Source organism: Dermacentor albipictus, chromosome 1 (assembly GCF_038994185.2).
Source record: "Dermacentor albipictus isolate Rhodes 1998 colony chromosome 1, USDA_Dalb.pri_finalv2, whole genome shotgun sequence".
NCBI classification, from domain to species: domain Eukaryota; kingdom Metazoa; phylum Arthropoda; class Arachnida; order Ixodida; family Ixodidae; genus Dermacentor; species Dermacentor albipictus.
The window spans coordinates 463,188,883-463,208,725 of record NC_091821.1 but is presented as its reverse complement, the minus strand read 5'-3'; the positions used below and the strand labels follow the sequence as shown (position 1 = coordinate 463,208,725).

At 46.6% G+C, this 19,843-nt stretch overlaps 1 protein-coding gene across 5 annotated transcripts in view; it reads left to right on the top strand.

Annotated features, from left to right (window-relative positions):
- The window catches only part of LOC135905592 (phospholipid-transporting ATPase ABCA3-like), a 226,287-nt gene that overhangs the window by 45,198 nt on the left and 161,246 nt on the right, over positions 1 to 19,843 (top strand). For all 5 annotated transcript variants that reach the window (XM_065436536.2, XM_065436534.2, XM_065436533.2 and 2 more), the window contains exons 7-8: positions 2,870 to 3,058; positions 19,008 to 19,186. In XM_065436536.2, coding sequence (XP_065292608.1) covers positions 2,870 to 3,058; positions 19,008 to 19,186 — 368 coding nt within the window. The remainder of the gene's footprint in view (positions 1 to 2,869; positions 3,059 to 19,007; positions 19,187 to 19,843) is intronic.

The following is a 19,843-nucleotide window of genomic DNA, read 5'->3' as shown; positions in this document are numbered from 1 at the left end:
ATTACGTTTTTGCTGACTCCAATTCGAAACTGCGCGAAGCCTGCTACCGTTGCTTCGTGTGACAGTGGCCTCAACTTGCTCACTAAGTTACTTGAAGTGCAACAGGAACATAATGGACAGCAAAATGAATTAATGCGTTTGCTTGTAAGCGTCACTGAAAGAGGAATGAACAGGCCGAGTCTAGATAGAATACCTGAAGCCAGAAATGTTTGATGGAGATTTCTTTATTCCCGAGTCCTGGCTAACATTTTATGAATATGCATTCAACGAAAACTACTGGCACAGTGAAGAAGATGAAGTGAAAAACATGCGACTATTCCTATCAGGAATAGCCAAGAGTTGGTACGAGTAGTGTGTCAACGCTCACAGCAATAAGCCATGGACGGAGCGAAAGGGAAATTTTCGCGGCTCTTTTGGAGAGAACAGGGTGTTATTATGCGATAAAGCTATCGCATTCAAATACGCGTCTGGGTCTGCACTTAGCTATTTTTATGAGAAAAGGAAGCTACTCAGCTGGCTGACTCAGCCTTGCCCGAGACGTCTGTCGTTCGGCTCATCATTGATGGTTTGAGTCTGGGCCTTCAGGAGCAAATACAAATGAGATGGCCCAAAACGGTTGAAGAACTTCTGCAGGGAATGCGAAACCTCTGCCTGCAAGACTCGGGACCCCAGCGGCAGCTCATGATACCTGGTGCGAGGTGCCCAACTGTCACACGAGCTGATGAAAGACGCCCGCTTGCAAGCTGGAAGTCTACCGTTTCTCCTGCGTCCTTTCTGACTGACCAAGGAGGCTCAAGTCCACATGAAGAGTCAGATGCTGTGATAAAAAACTAAATAAAAAGGGCTTCGGCTTCCGCCTGAAGACACCAAGAGAAGCTGTTTATTTGTCGCATGCAAACCTCTTGTGTATATCTGTTTTTGTTGATGGAAAGGAAAGGAGCGCGTTAGTTGACAGTGGAGCAAGCATCACAATTATGGATGTCCGTATTGTTGAGACTGAGAAAGTACAACAGGGACGGCCTGTGGAAGTACATGAATACGACGGAAAGCGATATATTCATGATAAATGGACATGCTAAACCATATCCTGTCTCGGCAACAGTGTTGCAACGCAGGCGCTAGTACTCGACGGAGTACCCTATGAATTACTCCTATCACGTCCAGCCATCAGTACACTTCGCCTTAGCTTATACTGGACTGGAGAAGTAACTACGCATGAAAAGCGGCACACTCTCAGCGTTTCTTACACTTCTTCTTCACGGAGCCTGCGGCAGCCATCGTCATGTGAACATGTTAAGAGGCTTAACCCGGAATTGCTATGCTTTAAGGGATATCCCAAGGCAACCACAAAGTTTGAGGTACCATTTAAGTTAGGCGATGCTACAGTGGTGAGAAAAATAGCCATATAATACATCACGGGAGAAGAGAATGTGGCTGAAGAACAAGATTGAAAAGATGTTGGATGCACAGATAATTCGTCCATCCACGTCTACATTCGTGTCGCCCATCACTATTGCACCTAAGAAAGATGGAAGCCTCGGGCACTGCACGGATTACAGGCAAATTAGTAAGCAGACAGAGCTCTTTCCTTTTCCTATGCGACGAATTGACTCTATCATAGACGAGACGGGTGGCTGCAGATGTTTCACGTATTGATTTATATAAAGGATTTTGGCAAGTTCCACTTTCTGAAGAATAAAAGAAATACTCTGTTTTCATAACGCCTTTTGACATCTATTAGTATAATCGACACCCGTTTGGATGGAAAAGCTCACCCGCTTGGTTCCAAAAGATGATGAATGACGTCTTGCGACCATTGCATGGGAAGTTTTGCAACGTGTATATCGACGATATAATAATTTACTCTTGCAATGAGGAGGAGCACTCAGAGCATCTTGCTAGTGTAGTTAAGCACTGAGTGATGCGGAGCTCAAGATTTATGACAAGAAAAGTGAGTTTTTCCAAAGAAAAATTGTGTTTCTGGTAGAGTATTTTATGGCTAAACGAAGACAATAAAGCAGGAATTAGTCGAACGAATCTCAAAAATGCACAAAGCCTATAACCTACACTCTTTGCGGGTATTTCTCGGCTTTGCGGGGCATTTTCAGGCTCTCATTAGAGATTGTGCCACAAAAACACAGTGCCTCACAGAAATTACCAAGAAGAATGTGCCATCTCGTTCGACAACAGTGTGTGATTTGGTTTATCAAAGCCTTGTGAGCATCATTTTGTCCGACCCAATTCTGACGCTTCCATACTTCAAGTTGCCCTTCGAGCTCTCATTACGGCACAGGCGCAGTGCTTTACTAGAGGGATTCCGAAGCTCCACAAACGGTCGAGGGATATTATTCGTATACATTCTCGAAAGCGCAAATGAATTACACGACTACAGAAAAAGAAGCTTTGGCAGTCCTAATGGTCGTACAATATTTTAGACCTTACCTGGATGGCGGGAGCTTCACGCTCTTAGGTACATCCTTAGCCTCGCAGAGCATAGAGGAAAAATTGCGCGCTGGGTGAGTGAACTCCAGCAGTTTGCGTTCATGGTCCATCACAGACCTGCAGAACACCTGAAGGATGCAGACGCACTCTCCAGACTTGCAGTAACCGCAGATCAGGAGACTGTCAGCGCAACTCTGCTATGGGAGGGAACTGAAGAACTGGAGTTCCACGATGGAAAGTTCGTAGTCCCGGGAACAATGGTGTCTCGTAAAACCCCCTAATTGTGGAGTTCGGGGGGCTTTGGCACGTAAAACACCATAAATATTTTTTTTTTTAATTTTCGGCAAGCGCTTACGTCACGAGAGTTCCTTAGGTATGCATGTGTCACTTAGAATACCTAACTATTTCTAACTGACTTTTACCGCAGGGAGCAGAGCCGTGTCTGGTGGCCTATTCTTTGGATTCTGCATTCCAATGTTCGGAATGTCCGATTCTGAGGCATCCCTGAGCGGCCTTTTGTTTACAGCACGCTGGAAGAAGCTCGTGCGTGCCATATCGCCACAATTAGGACTCACTACATTGCTGAGAACTCTTGCAATCTTTGACGACTACAAGGGTGAGTTCGTTCTACAACCCCTCTTCATGAGTGTGGAAGCTCTGTAGCTTTCGGTCTTAAATTACGCTCATTTTTGGAGTTATCAAACCGGTGCCTCCTTGAAGTAATGCTATTGTAGATTGCATTTCATTACATAAGGAAGATGTGCGCCAGAGAAAGATAACAGTAAAGAAAAGAAAGGGAGGTTAACTAGCTATATCCGGTTGGTTACCCTTGGAGAATGGGAAATGGTATACCAAAGGTGGGGGAAAAGGAAGGAATAGATGAACAATATAAAACACTGTGGGAGTTATGTCACAGAACGGGAAGGTGCCACATAGTCGTACAGTGTCAATGTCGCACTGAGACAGCCAGCAGTCAGCCTCTCAGTGTACTTAAGCTGGGTAACATTTTATTTACGGACACCCAAGATTAGAAACGTACTCCAGAGTCGGCCAGACAGTTTTTTTGCACGCCATGATATTAGTATACTTAACTTTCGTTCCAGACGATCAAGTATCCGCAGCATGACCACGTTTGTTTTGTGTATGTTCAGCTCCCGTTACATCTGACCATAGCTTCAAAGCGTGCAATCAGTGCGTCTGACCTCAACATTAATGTACAAACATAATTTAAACACGTTTATTTTTCCATTAGTATTGCCATACACCAGGATATATTATCCTATAATTTCCATACGCAAATTTTCAATGGTGGTCACATGACCGTGGCTTTTTCTGAAAAAGAAAGCACATGCTCAAATAGAACAGTCTGACATAACTAGCGAGGTGTATATATGTGCGGTATCATTCATTTGTATCAAAAATAGAATTGCCTTTAGTAGCAATTCTTGAGGCAATTGGGACACGGGTCACGTTAGGAAGTGCTGCCCACTGATTCCCACAGACCTGCTCTTTTTTTTTATTCGCATGCTGTAGTCTGTTATTACGTGTATTTTATGTATGGCTTAGAATGTTATAGGCAACCTAATGTTTTCATTAAATCTTGGAAATGATGGGATCTGGTATACCGAAACCTACTCATGGAAACCGAATTCAAAAATCCCCCGGTACCATCACATACCGTTTCTCAACAATGCTTAATTTTAAGAAAACGAGTGTTGATTTCTAAACCGTGACAAAATATGGCAACCCTCTGCGCCGTTTCAAATATATAGAATCAATAGAGTCCACATTTAACATAATGCGTAGGTCTTTTATGTTTCATGGTAACTTACCGCAATCAGTTCGTCTAATGATGTATAAGTAGCCAAATTCTTCCTATCAGTCATTTATGTGGTATTGTATTGAAAAATTATAACATTGTCGATAAGGCACATGGCACCAAGAAACCCCCAAACCGTCTTTCATCTGAATATACTGTACTTTGGTCGGCGCCATGTGTTTTATTGACAATGATTTTCCCCACCTCACGGGATTCCGTTAGACCCCCATTTTTAAAAATCATAGCATAACTCACCAAAATAAACAAAGCCAAACAAAAAGCAAGAAACTCAACCAAGAAAGCAAATTCAACTAATAATAAATAAATTGAGGCTATGACCAATGACAAGTTCTCGCAATCGATTTTCGAAAATTTGTACTGTAATATGTTAACGCCTGGTAATCCTGGTGATTCCGTCATGCGTAGTGGTGCCATTACACCTTATTTGGCGATCAAAATAAACTTAAACTAGAATTTTCATTTACTCTCTATGCAATAATTCTGCGCGTGCCGGTGATAAAGAGGAAGTTAAGGTGCTGCTAAATTTTTAAACACTTGGGGCTGGAGCAGAAAAACTTTTACTGACGATTACAATACTCCGTAATACAAAATGCAGCTCTAAAGGTGTTTACAATTTGCGATACGTTGGCTGGCAGGGGAAATCTGTCTCGTGCGGCACGTTGCGAACGGAGCGAAGTGTAGCGCGACTGCCACGCTACTCAGCAGATCAATTGAGGCAGCGCGTGGGTGACAAGTGGGCGCGATTCACAGCAACCGCCTCCGACAGACCTCCGTTCAGGCTGCACTTTGTTTCCATGTGTGGCACGGCTGGACGCACTCGCGGCATGCCTTATCGATGGCGTCATCGTTAAATAGACCCTGCGCCCTACTCTGGCGCCGCAGAACACGTCTTGCATGGCACTACGCTGTTCTCCCGCTTTCGCCACACCGTCCTCCTCCTCCTTTCTCCTCGCGCTCTCCTCGCTGTCGCCGTCTTTCATCCCCCACTGCGATCCGCGTTCGCTCTTTCATCCTTCGCTGTGCTCGTTCGTTCGGTTACGCCGAGGGGCGCCGATGTACGCCGACGCTCAACGCTGCAGGAACGGGCGCCTAAGAGCTGCGCTCTAAAATTGCCCTTATTTCAAGCTTTCGGTGAGAGGAGAGGGGAAGGAAGGTGGCCTGAAAGGAACCCACAATGCTACTGGTGTGCATTCTTTCAAGTAATCCGTAAGAGGATTTGAAATTAATCACGTCTACACGTGTGCCTCTCTGTCGATGTTTATATTAAGGCTCAAAATTAGGTAAGAATTACTTAGTCATCTGCTTTGGGTACGGCGTAAATGTTGCTGTATCTGAGTAGTGTTACGTACTACTTATCGATTAGGCTTCTCCCTCATTTTAACTCTCGGCAACATGGTCTGTGGAAGGCAATGGGCAACCTTGGATTTTGGCGATCCCATAGTAGTTTTTGCCGTTTACTAAGAGCATAAAATGAACAACCAGATTCAGATTCATTGAAGGCATATCGATGTCGTGCTTATGAATCTATCACAGCCGATTGTCGTAATTTTTCCTCATTACGGTACTGACCTTTCCTACCGAAACGAAACGATTAAGTAAAATCAAGGCATATATTAGTGGACAGTTGACGAACGACAAGCACGTCGGCGTGTCACAATCTCTCACTTAAAAAACGGTAAAGTCTAAGTGCAAAATACATGTGCACACATATTTTTCATCCAGGCTGATCGCAGCCGGAAAAATTTTCGTGCTACGTCCTGTGGGTTGCAGAAATTGCAGTTGTCGCGTCAGTCGGTTGGTCGGTTGGTAAAACTGTGTTACAGGCTAACATCAAAACGCGACGCGACAGACATGCACCGAACTAATGCGTGGTTACAAAGGCGTAATTTCGCACATTCCACCCTCCATATTTTTTATAAGCCAGGGTGTACCATCCGGGAAAACCGGGAAAACCTGGAATTCTCAGGGATTTTGAGTAGTTTGAGTCAGGGAAAATCAGCTGTAATTTTATTGAAAGGGTCCAAAGTCGTAGTAATGCTGGCTCGAGTAACAAATAGGAATCGTAATGAATCGTCTTTGACGCCCTGTCTTCGGCTGGAGGAGTTGCCAGTGTACAGTCAACGACCGACTTTCCGGATGCCCGATAATTTGGACGACTTCGCGGCACCTACCCACCTACCCACCTACCCCTTAGAGTCAATGTATCAGAACTTCTGCAATTGCCGACGCAAGTACCCTTCGCGGTCCTGTTATCCGGACTTATTGCCGTGACCGCAGGTCCTAAACGTCATTAGTCAAAGCCACCACCGCTGCAATTTTTGTTACCTCGTGCCTCGAAGCTGCGCTCTCGCACGCAGATCCGCTGGAAGCCGTAGCCACCACTGTGGCAACGCTAGACCTAGCTGCTTCGAAGTTCGCTATTAGGCAGTTTTAGTATAGCGTACGCTATTCTATTGCATACGCTAAAGAAATAGCGGCTCGTCACTGCGCATGCGCTGAACGCTAAACGAAAGAGCGGGTATAGCGGGCGTACGCAACGCAAACGAGTTAGCGTTAGCGTTTTTGCGTGGTTTGCGGAGTTTGCGGAAACATGGCCGCGGTCCCGGCTGTCCGCTTCGAATTGAATTTGGCGTTGCTATTGTAAAATGCGCTTCGTTCGTAGCAAATGACTGTGTAAACGGCTTTCGCTTAGTCTCAGGCCGCTTCGAGGACAGAGTATTATGGATAACTTCGTGGTGTTTTGGAGATCGCTTCTCGTTTCGAACGAATCAAAGCCTAACAAAAGAAACGTTTGACATGTCAGCGCCACCTATCGCTACAAGCGCGAAATAGCCGCAACGACGGCATATGGCCTCAAAGAACCGAAGATATCGTTGGCCAACTAAAATTGTCGAAAACGTGCGCTGCTTAGCATACGCTATATTATAGCGTATAGCATACGCTATAGTTGCGTACGCTAGACTAAAACTGTCTATTAAGCGTCTTGTCGTTGCGTGCCGTGTTTTTCGTTGAAAGATTTTGCTGCTGTCAGCAATGGCACCGACTCCGCCTTTGTGGACCTCGCGATTGGCTTAAAAGCTTGGAAAGCACGGTGATTGCATAATGCCGGTTTCCGAAATTCAGCTGTGCCATTGTACAGAAATGTTACTTGGTGAAGCATACGAAAAAGTATTGAAGCATAACAAGCGTGGGAAGGGGCTATTGCCACTGGACACAGTATGTATTCCTTAATCATATACGCGTGAACCCGGTATATCCAGTCACAGTACGAGCCCCCATATGCCTAATACGTTTACCAACAGGCCTTCAAAGGGGCTTCGAATGTGCCTGTGGTGGTTTGAGCCCTTAAGGGCAGTAAATGACATGCATTTATTTTTTCCAACTGGCCGACTTTCCGGACGTTTTCGCTGCCCCTAGTGAGTTCGAATAACCGGACGTGGACTGTGCAACCGACTAAGAAGGTTCTTCAAATGGTCCGTGGGGTGAACGAGTGGCGAAAGAAGGACAACAACAGAAAGGATCTACGCATTGAGGAATGAACGAGAAAGGAAGCGTGCTGCCGCCGTATTGAAGGAGCTTCAGCTGAAAAAAAAAATGTTGGCTGATGCCGAGACTCAGGTGTCCCTCATACAAACCAAAATAAACTCTTTAAAGCAGTTAGGATAAGCAGTTAGCTTAAAGTGCAGTTAGGATAAAAACAAAGTTTCTTGACTTTTGTAAAAAATTGGATTTGATGCCGCTAGCAAAAAGCATAGAGAACAGTAGAGACAGGTGTCTATCGGTATTCTTTTAAGGCTAGGACCCACAAGCCAGATTCAGCATTCAGGACCATTATTAGTGAATCTGGTTGTTAAAGTTACTAGGGGAACGACCCTTTCCGAACAGAGAATTCGAATGACGTGGTGCAGTTCTTGCTTAGGAATAAGGATGTAGGTTATGGTTTATTTGTTGATGTTGAAGATTTATTCACTTCCACAGCGTGAACCCCTGTCTTCGGTACATGAATGTATTGAGTATAGGAATACGATCTCGTTCCAGAATCATGCCGGACTATCAGTGGGTAATTTCTTATGTCTTTTCGAATATTACCTTCGAGTTACTTTTAATGTTTTTAATGACCAACCGTATTTACAACAAAATGGTATTTGTAATGGATCATGTGCAGCTCCCGTTCTTGTTGGTATGTTTTGTCTAGTGTGGACCATTATTTAGACCATGCTTTTATTGAGCGGAAAGTTTTAAAGGTTTTTAGATATGTCGATTATTTTTTGTGTTTTTATTGCTTGACTCGTCCTGCCAGAATACGATCAACAAGGTTCTAGATGATCTTAAGGTGCATGGACAAGGTCTTGTGTTTACCCACGAGAGTCCACAAAACAATGTATAGCAGTTCTTGGAACTGAAGCTTCAGTTCGGTGAACGCCATGTGTTTTGGGCGTATCAACCCCGTTCGAAAAAGCAACTTTTGTTCTTGAAGTATGCGCACTCGAAGATTGTGAGAAGAGGCGCTGCGTCGTCATGTATAGATTTGGCCTTTAAGAGTTCGTGTGTGCGCAAGATGCAAGAAAGTTTTGATAATCAGATCAGCCGATTTCTGGCAGCTGGGTTCCCTATGTCGCTTTTGACTTCCGTGGCTGAAGCTCTGATTCAGAGAAGAAAAACCACAAAAAGGCCGGCCGCCGAATGTGAAACGCGAAGGCCTGTGGTGGTCCCTTCATGCATACGGTCAACCATCAACTCAAGAAAGTCGCTTGCAGGCATGGTGTTCCTTTGGCGTTTTCTGCGCCTAACAAGCTATCAAAGCTATGCTCCCGCACCTGCGGAGAGAGCAGAGGAGGATGCGAAATTCGCCATGGTGCCTCATACGTGTCGTGCGCTGTCGGCGTGGTTTATGCCATTCCACTCTCATGTGCTAAGACGTACGTTGGCCAGACAGGCGGCTGCGTCAATGAGCCACTCAGGGAACATGCGCAAAAAGTAAACAAAAATGTAGATAGAGGAGCGCACCTTGTTGCGCATATAAACTCTTGCAGCAATTGTGAGGCAGCAATTGTGAAGACAGTAGTGACGATCGGGGGAAGGTCGCCTCATGAACCTGATCGGTGAGCTCCCCCAGGAGGTCGAGGCTCACGTCGCTGGCAGCCGCGAGGACCAGGAGAATGAGCTGGGGAAGGCGGCTTGGAGGCAAAGCTCTCGCAGCAACGCGGAGAGGCTGTCTCATCCGGCGCAGCAGTTGGGACCGGCGCCGGTCACCAGGGACCTCATCTGTAAGGAGCTGCTGGAGGCGGGTGCGTTCCGATGTAATGAATCTGTCGAGCACCGCGGTTTCCAATGACTGATATGGTGTAGCGACCACGGGGGCGACGAGAACGTCCGAGAGCTCGCTAGAGATATCAGGAGGAAGCACTCAGGCAACGTGGTAGTAGCGCGTCGTTTCTGACGTGATGCTGTAGAGGCATGATTGCGCCTCGATCTTGTGAAACCGAACTTGCATCTTCTGCGGCCAGAAGGGCGGAAAGCCAAGCTGCAGCGACGAGACGTCCTGCGGATGTGAGTCCAGTTTCGTGGAAGATTCTGGCGGATCAGTCACTGTGTATGTCCTAGGTCACCACTTGTAGGCTGATGCCTCAGGTGCAAAGGGAAAATGAGCTGACTCGAATCGAGGCCGGAAAAGAACCGCGAACCATGGCTTCGCGTGCCACGACCAGGCGCCGTCTTTATTGACTCCTCATGCGCCGCCCGCTATACGAGTTCTAGGCGCTGTCCAAGGGAGGACGCTACATAAATATATCTCCTGTTACTACGTAACCCTTCCTTACCCTAGGTTTCGCCATAAGGGATTGACTGGAGGCGCGAATAGAAGAAATCGTCCCGAACGAGACCACGCAAAAGCAACCCGCCGCGTACACTCAGCAAGACAGCGCCACTTCGCAATCGGCAGCGGCGGTTCAATTGAATTGCACGAGGCAATTATTTTCAAGTGGTCGCCTCTGAGTTATCAAAGAAGCTGCACATCACAATGACTGGAAGCGGTAGAGCCCGCAGAGGGAGCGCTACTAACTGGAGTCTGGCTTCACCTGCGCGACGAGGCAACACAAGTGCGCACCTTTGTTTACGCAAAGGGCAAGAAGGCGGTAGATGTTATGGCATCTTCAAAACTCAGGGGGTCGTAGCTCTTGAACTACAACATTGTCAAGGGCAAGATTGAAGAATATTTCAGGCCATCTAAAATCAACAATCTTTAGAAGGGCAAGTTCAGCATTCGCAGTCATTAGCCACACGAGACAGCCGATCCCTTGATTATTGGACTACTCAAGCTCGGCAAAACGTGCTACTTCTGTTCCCGGAAAGAGGGCCTCATTCCGTAGCCAGCTGCAGTTTCTACAGATATTGGTGAGTTCAGACGTCTAAGGGACACCAAGAGCAGGAAAAAGCAACATGGAATGCATGCAAGCCAACCGGCAGTACTACGACACTATCGGCAATGTACACCGGAGACTGTGTCCTATCGTGCTTCAGTGGTGTGGAACTTCAGGAAAAGAAGGCAACAATTTTGTAAAGCTGGAACGTTACCCCACAGCCTGGAAGTTGGGAAACCCATACGGAAGACGTTTTTCTCGGTCAGCTATCCGACATTGATAGAGACAGAGCTTGGTGCGTTTTGGCATTCGCACACGACTGCCAAATCTGGTTTAGGGTAAACACAGGAAAAGCTCGTGTCATGTAAAAGCCCTTCGCAAGGAATAGCCCGAGGGAATTAAAGCGACGAACTGCGGGAAAAGATTCTATTTATACCATGCAAAATCCTAATTGGAACATGTTGCATGTTTGGTTTGATAATACCATATCATGGAAACAGACAACAACTTGCCAAAGAGTGTTTGTAGTGCACCACGTTCTGACGGAGTCCTTGTGTCGACGAGCCATTTAAGCTGCTGGTGGGTTGATCTACCTGGAGGCAATTGATACGATCATACAACCTTCAGAGCACCAGTCCCCGGGTCCACAGCGGACGGACGAGTTCAAGGCGCAGTTCACGGTATTGTGACGCATGAACAGTCTACTAGTCAAGGAATCTAACTGGTATAGGTACGTAGGTTCTCTTAAGGAAAGAGAGGGTATAGCGGATGGGCTAGGCAACGACCGAGGGTGTGTTAGCGGCGAGGGTGTAGCATTGTACTGTGCCGAGGAAAGCATATGTCCCCGTGAAAAAGTCAAGTCCACTTGTTGAAACGTTGGCTACCGCTTTCACCTTGTTCTTCAGTTTCGCTCATCGTCTTGAATTTCCATTTCTTGCATTTCCCGTGTATTCTCTGAAGAGGTCTTGATGACACCGAAGAAAAAAAACGCCTACTCTGTTAATTAGCAGTTGCTAGGTGGCTGCATGGCGAAGTATCAAGTGGTGCAGGAGGAACTAGTCTACATCATGGCCAGAGGTGCTGGACAAAACCGAAGTTAGCACATAGCACGCAAGATGGTCGATCCCCCCAATCACCCTACGGTCCACGGCGGCCGCATTTCGACGGGGGCGAAATGCGAAAACACCCATGTACTTAGATTTAGGTGCACGTTAAAGAACCCCAGGTGGTCGAAATTTCCGGAGTCCTCCCCGACTGCGTGCCTCATAATCAGAAAGTGGTTTTGGCACGTAAAACCCCATAATTTTTCAACCCTGTGGTTGCCAACTGTAGTTCTTTGTAAGGGCCCATAAAGATAAACGCGGTAAAAGGCGTGTCCTGGGCATGGCAACAGTTGTAGCGGTACACCTAAAGTGGGGGAGACTTGCTTGGCAAGCCAAACAAGACAGGATATGGGCGCTAACGAATCGGCAGGGGCGACGCGAGTAGCAACTGTGCCGTTATAGCGTGAATGTTCGAGTACACCTTCATGCACAAATTGCGGGTCATCATGGGACGCTGGACACAAGTCAGATCGTAGATGGAGGATCACAAGCAACCCTTTGTTGCTATGCGGGAGTAGTAACGACGGTATGGAATCCCCTCGCGAATGGTGGTATGGCATGTTTGTCAACGCAATTTACAGACCGAAGAAGGCGTTCATTGTTGCGTCAAGAAAGCCAGCATAGAAACGGTCCATGGAACAGTGCGCACTTTCAAAAGCGTGTCCGTGGCGCAGAAAGATATGACGCACATATTGAAGTTTTCGGTGAATTAGAGTGGCATGAGAGAACAGCATGGGCCAGGGCATTAGCGTCCGAACGTTTATCGTGAGAGCAGTACAGAACTCGATAATCGTACTCTTGGAGCCATATTACCCGCCTAGTGAGGTAATTTGACGGATCATTCAAGAAAGGCCGCTACGCATAGGGCTTGGTGGTTAGTTATCACATCAAATACGCGGCCGCAGAGGAAAGGGTGGGATTTATGTTTAACCCAAAGGATAGCCAAGTCTTTTTTTAATGGAAAGAATGGCTTCTGCTTTGAGAAAAGAGCGACTGGCAAAAGCAATGACGTGCTCATCAATCAACTTTTGCGTTGATCAAGAAGAGCGCCAGGGCCCACGCAGCTGGCCTCTACTCTGTTTAAGCAGGGGTGCTTAGATCTGAATGCCGCCGGGCCAGGGTAACGGGGGAAGGGTGATTAGGAGGTGGTTAGGAGACAATGGCAGCGCCGGGAACGCGCCCTCACAATATGACAACCAGGCCAATAGGTTGCGCATACAAGCAAGAAGTTGCGTCGAAGGTGCTATTATGGTGACGAAGTTCCAGATGAAACGGCGAAAGTATGATCATAATCCGATGAGGCTGCGGAGTTTTTTTATAGTCTTTAGTTAGGTAACTCGACGACAGCTTGGAGTTTGGTCGGATAGCGATGCACACCATCTTTCGAAACATGTCCAAGGATGGCTAGTTGCCGGGCAGGGAAGCGACACGTCAAGTTCAGCTGGAAGTTCAGCTTCAAGTTCAGCTCGAAGGAAGCTGGAATGTGCTGGAGTCATTGCGGGATGGTAGATAAATGGGGGAATGTAATGAATGGTTACCGAACGTCAATTGACTTTGCGTGAAGAGGTCGGGTGAGTGTAGAAGTTCATGGCACCAAAGTACGCTAGCCGTCTTTTCATATATTATTGCTCTAAGCCACCTTCATTCAATAACCACAAATTGACTACCAGGAAAGGCACGACGCAAGCTTAGAAGTAATTGTGTAAGCTAATAGACCTACCCGCTGTTGTGGCTTAGCGGATATGGTGTTGCGCTGGTAAGTGCGAAGTCACAGGGTCAATTCCCGGCCATCGCATTGCCATAGTAGCGAAATACAAAACGCTTGTGCCCCGTACGTTGCGGGCTCGTTAAAGATCTCCTGGAGGTCAAAATGAATCTGGCGTCCCCTATTACGCCATGCCTCATAATGAGATCATGGTTTTTGCACGTAAAACCTCAGAATTTAATTCAATTGTAAGCCAATAGACCGTGGTTTTCGCATGGAGACTGGAAGAGAAATTAGAAGTAGGTGAGCATCGTAGCACTGCGAAAGCGCGCGCGCACGAATGAACGAGCGCGCTCGCAAACAATCTCGTCATGACACAATAGAAAAAAAAATGGCTGTGGCTTAGCTAAGGTTAAGCCCAGGATGCGAAGCATACTAGCCTTTATTTTAGTTGTTGAACCACTGTTTAGCCTGGTGAACTGCTGTTTCTTGGCTATATTTGGTTCGGCTAGACGAAGAAACAACTCATGCGTTACTCTGCTTCGCCTTCAAGAGTGGAACGCCACAGCGTTCCCGTCGACTCGCCAAGGGGTGTAAGACAATGGGCTACGGCGCAGCGACTACGCGCCCCGCATTGGACGCGGTGAGCGTCGAGCAACGCAGCGTTCGGCGCGGCAACGAAATGTGCGCCTGAGCAAGCGACGCACGCCTGAGCCTTAGAAACAGCTCGTTTCTAAGGCAACACCGCATTCACTAGAGGCGCTTTTGTACCGCTTTGAAGCATCGTACTCGTGGCTCAGTCGCGAGATGGCCAAGCACGGTATACGCACTTTCAAGGTGATTCCCATGCGAGGCTTGATAGAATATACGTACCGGCGAAGTTTGTACCACTGTGTTCCTCCTATGAAACACAATATCTCAGTTTTAGCGATCATAGTTTGGTCTCGATTACGATTGGCGAAAAACGAAAGAGTGTCAAGTTTAATTGGTTCCTGTGGAAGTTCAATGAAAAACTGCTGCAAGATGAATTGTTTGTCACGAGAGCCAAGGAGTATCTTTCAAATGCCCTGCATACGGAAAGCAACTGTTTCATATCAGTGTGGGAGCAGTTTAAATGCGACTTTAAAATTGCTGCCATCAATAGAGCACGCGTATTGCGTCACAAGGAAAGGCAACAAGAGGAACAGTTACACAGTGAACTGGTGTACATGTTAGGGGTAGAACATGAAGTGCCTGGAGCGTTTAAAAAAGAAATACGAGAGGTGAAAGCGAAACTCGAGTTGATCGACGAAGATAAGTACCGCGGCGCAATGATAAGGGCGCGCACGGAAAAGTTGTGGCTGGGCGAAACGCCCAATAAGCGTGTGCTAAGTGAAGAAAAGAAGCATGCTGCAAATAAGGAGACAAATGAAATTCGATATTACGACAAAATTACACGAGAAAGCGAAGAAATAAAACGTGCATTTGTTGATTTTTATACCGAACTTCTTGGAGGAAGAATTTATGACCCCGAGCACTTTAAAGCCCACTTTCTAACTCTTATGCCAAGATTAGAGGACACCGTTAGAGAATCACTGGAATCTGAAATTACCGTGGCCGAAATTGAAGCAGCAATCGATGACTTGGGTAATGGCAAGTCACCTGGGCCAGATGGACTGGGTGCAGCCATATACAAATTTTTTAAGGCAGAAATGGCAGTGGCTTTACACCGAGTGATCGCTGAATGCTATGAAAAAAAGCAAGCGCCTCTCTCGTTCAGGACAGCGCACGTAGTAATGATCCCCAAAACTGACGATCCTGCAAAATTATTTTCAGTTGAGTCCTACCATCCCATTAGTTTGACCAATACAGATTATAAAATATACATGAAAGTGTTAGCTAGAAGGCTCCAAAACGTTATTAAGTCCCTCGTTGGCCCGCATCAAACCTGTGGCATTAAAGGTAGAACAATTTTTACAAACATACACATAGCAAGAAGTATTCTGGAATGTTGTGACGCAATGCATGACCGCGTAGCTATGATTCAGCTAGATTTACATAAAGCGTTCGACAAAGTTGTACATGAAGTTCTGTTTTTATTGCTGGAGCACGTAAATATTGGATCTGTAATTACTGAAGGCGTTAAAATGGTGTATCATGATTGCACAGCAAAATTAGTGATCAACAAAGAATTAAGTATGTCAATTCCTGTGCGGTCGAGTGTGAAACAAGGATGTGCGTTGTCCCCTCTACTTTTTGCGATATACTTGGAGCCGTTTTGTTTACGTTTGCTTGCAACACCATGTATTCGAGGCTTCACTTTTTTCAGCAGTGAAGTTAAGGTCTTAGCGTACGCGGACGACATAGCCGTGTTTTGCACTGATGCTAGAAGCGTGCAGGAAGTTGTCAGTGTTGCTAAGGAGTTCTGCACAGCAACTGGTAGCGTGATCAGTTGGTCGAAATGCCTTGGATTTTGGCATGGCAACTGGCAGAGCACCCCCGAGGTGTACTGTAATATAAATTGGACCGTCTCCCCCGGAAATTACCTCGGTGTTCCGCTAAATAACTACCTCAATGCTGATGAATATTGGTCTGAGGAAAATAAACGCGTCAAAAATGCTACCGTAAAATGGGGTGGCCATAACTTTTCAATGTTCGCAAGAGCTTCCGTTTGTAATATGTTTTTAATTGCAAAAGTGTTCTACGTGTTGCAAGTGATGGCCATGGCAAGAACTTCGGTTGAAAAAATCCACCGAGTGTTTGCGACCTTTATTTGGGGATCGCAATGAGAGCGCACAAGCCGGTGCAATTTGTTTCACAAGGTGAAAAATGGTGGGCTAGGGCTCTCACACCTGTTTTTCAAGCAGCTAGTAAGCAGATTCTTCTTTGTGCGGGACCAAACTGATGTGTTTTTGAGAACTGTGATCCAAGCACGATTGCAGAATTATCTATCTGACTTTGTCGTGTCATCTGTTTCTTTTGGAGCTGGACCGCTCATTCCTTATTTGCGTGAAGTGGTTACTTCTGTACGCCTGCTCAAGGCAAGGTTCTCATATGAATACTTGTGTGATGTCACGAAAAAGCGTTTGTATTCTGATATTCTCGATGTATTTTTACCATTACCGCTTTACCGAGCTGCCTACAGGCTAGGTCCTGAGCGCGATGTGCTAAAGCGCGTTAAAAAAATCCCAGTGAGACCCTCTGCTAAAACGTTCTTTTTTCAATTACATACCGACACTCTCCCTGTAAAGCCATGGTTACAAAGCAAAGGTCTTCTTGTACCTTGGTCGGTAAACTGCTTAATCTGTAATAAGCCAGAATCAATTGAGCATATTTTTATTGACTGCCATGACGCCGTATTTCTGTGGGACGTCCTACAAAGAACACTTAAAAAAGAATTGCCGATAAGCCCTTTTGGAATCCGGTTTCTTCCACGTGCAGAAACAGGGGAAGCGCCGAGTGATATGCTAATGCTGCTTTGCATGCACAGCGTATGGAAGACGAGAATGGACATCAGACATTGTCATATACAGGCTCCCTCAGCAAGACACTATTTTGTTGAGAGCATTATATACACACGAGACTTGTTCAGAGCACTATGTGAACCCCCGGAATGGCTTCCTGTACTAGACCAATTGGCTTCGGTGAAGCCCTTTTAAACACCTTACACTGGCCGAGTTGTGGCTGGTGTTTTTAGAATATGTACATGTCGTGTAATTGATCTTTTTGTTTGCGTTTGTGAAAAGGCAATAAAGAAAAAAAATACTCGTGGCTCAGTGGTAGCGTCTCCGTCTCGCACTCCGGAGACCCTGGTTCGATTCCCACCCAGCCCATCTTGCAAGAGTTGAGCCAAGCCACCTAGAAACAAGCGCAGCTGCTTATATACCGCCGCGAGCGACGGCGCGAGTTGGAGCCCTGTTTCTCCTCTGTCGTGACGTCACGGTGTCACGTGGTATGGCATGGGGTCAAAAGACATTGAAGGCGACACCGCCGCGCCTGAGAAGCAGGGTTGAGCTCTCGTAATATGCTTCGCATAAAATCATGAGCCATTCCGCTCTGTGAAGGTGGATGATCAGCGAAGCTGTGCGGCCTACGACACAGAGTTTTTTTTTTATATACACATTCACGTGGACGACGGGACCACTGCCCTGAGGAGCCGGCGGAAAGTAGACACGCGTGACTTCTCGACGGGACCGCCACCAAGGGAGAGAGGAATGAAAGGAAACAAGATACGCAAGCGCTTGGAACGCCGACACAGAGAGGGCGGTGCGAACGCATTCATGGTTGACGCTGGTTGCACAGCGCCAAATTTTTGAGATACTTTTATTATCTACCTGACAGTCAACTGATCTTGAAAATGTTGCCTATAGATAACTGATCTGAACATGCATATTCCAGTGATGAGATGTGTAAGCTTTCGCATAGAATCAAACGAGTTTGCAATAAATGAGGGGCCTGAGCCTGAGATGCATGGTACCCTAGTCATAATGTCTAGGGTACCCTAGTACCCTAGTCATTGCACCAATCACGGCAGCAATCAAGGGCACCAAGAAGGCTTCGGTGTATTGTAAAGTTCAAAAATTGCTGTAAGAACTCAACGATAATTGCACGACCGCAATCAGCATTGGAAGCTGTCTTCGACATGCAAGAGAAGTGCATCACTGAATGCCGGGTTATCCTCTCATATCCCTTTCACATCAGGGCATTGCCGCGCGAGAATGACAGGCTTGTTGTACTATGCGCAAACGGCAGAAGTGAAAAAAAAAATGTGAGAATGCGTAAGCTTGCCTATAAGAGCGATACTGGGTTTTCGTTAGAACACAAAGGTGACCTAATGAATATACATCTGTTATAGCGTATGTTAGATATAATTCCTATCTCTGTAATTGAGTTCGAATGTTGTTACGACTCGCCTCTGTGACGATTTGAGTCACGTGGCAAAACCACGGTAAAAGCCCTCATGTTGGTCAGACACCAAGAAACTCCGCCACAGTTGGAGAGCGTTCGCGCGCATTTTTGAGCTCCTGCTCAGCTCAAGCGATGGTTGGAAACGTTTGGCAGCTGTGTGCGGGTGCGTGCGTGTTAGTACCTTATCTCAGCCAGTGGTTGCTGGCCACCGTTGGACTGACTTTCGTGTACCAAGCGCCGGTCGCAAGCACCGCGAGAGTCCGTTCCTACCCTCTCCTAGGCGAAAGGTTTATAGCTCCCTTGGCGACACCGTTCAGTCCTCGGCACAAGCTTTGAGCCTTCGCATGAGCTATTTCTAGAGCAGCTTGCCGAGCTGATCGCTCGTTACGTAACGACATAATTAGTTCTGTTATTCGTTACGCCACCTCGTTTCTGCCTGGATCCCTCTCCGGTGCTTCTGTAGCTATAGACCACTGAGCCTGCGCTACTCCTTTGTTCCCGGGTGCCCGTTCCTAACACTAGTGGCAGCAATGCGATTTTTAACAGTGCTTACGCGTGAAAATGTTGTCGGCATCCAGATACCTAGCCGAGAGTAGACGCACGCACAGAACATGCTAGCGTTCAGCTTTCTTTTTTTTAAGCAGTTAATTACCTGTCTCCTGTGCATGCAGGTGGAGCCGGCTGGGGAATAATCTTCAAACGCGCCCTGGACTTGGACAGCGTCACTGTGTTCGAAATGCTAGTCGTCATGATTGTTACCTGCCTTGTGGAATTATTTCTGCTGTTTTACTTCAGCAATGTGCTGCCTTGGGCCACGGATTACCCGATGTCGCCCCTCTTCTGCCTCATGGTTAGTGCATTTTTACACAGTAAATATAGCGTTTATAGGGCTGTGCTCCAGTCAGGCACGTACCCAGGATACTTATTCGGGGGGGGGGGGGGTAGCTCTCTCTATGCGGTAACCCAAGGTAGCTCTTCCTATACAAATGAGGGGGGGGGGGAAGTAGCTTTACTAGCACAATTGCAAATAATGCCCAGCATTCGCCATAAAGACGTGATTGAAATAACGTGTACCTCACAGCTACGCCTGTGAAATACACCACTCCTTTACTTGGCAAACAAGGAAGCACATCAAATGGACTCACGCATGACAGAAGCGCAGGAAGAACGCTGCCAAGAACAAATAAATAAGTAAAATATAAAGATATTAGTTGCGTTTTTTGAATTAGCCCTGGAAGAATTATAGATATATATATATATATGTTTGCGGAACAGTCACAGTTCTTTTGCACCCCCTCGTTTACTGGTCTACCAAGTGCAAGAACCTACCCGTGTTGCTATTTGGGAAGTTGCGTAACGATGCGTGGTCACCAGTCCCGTCCAACCGGGTAGAGCGCAGGACACTGCATTTTAGACGCACTGCGCCCACAGCGGAAGGTTAGAAAAACGCTCACATTAGCACATCAGAGAAGTGGCTACGTCGGGTGGCTCCACTGATAACTGTAGA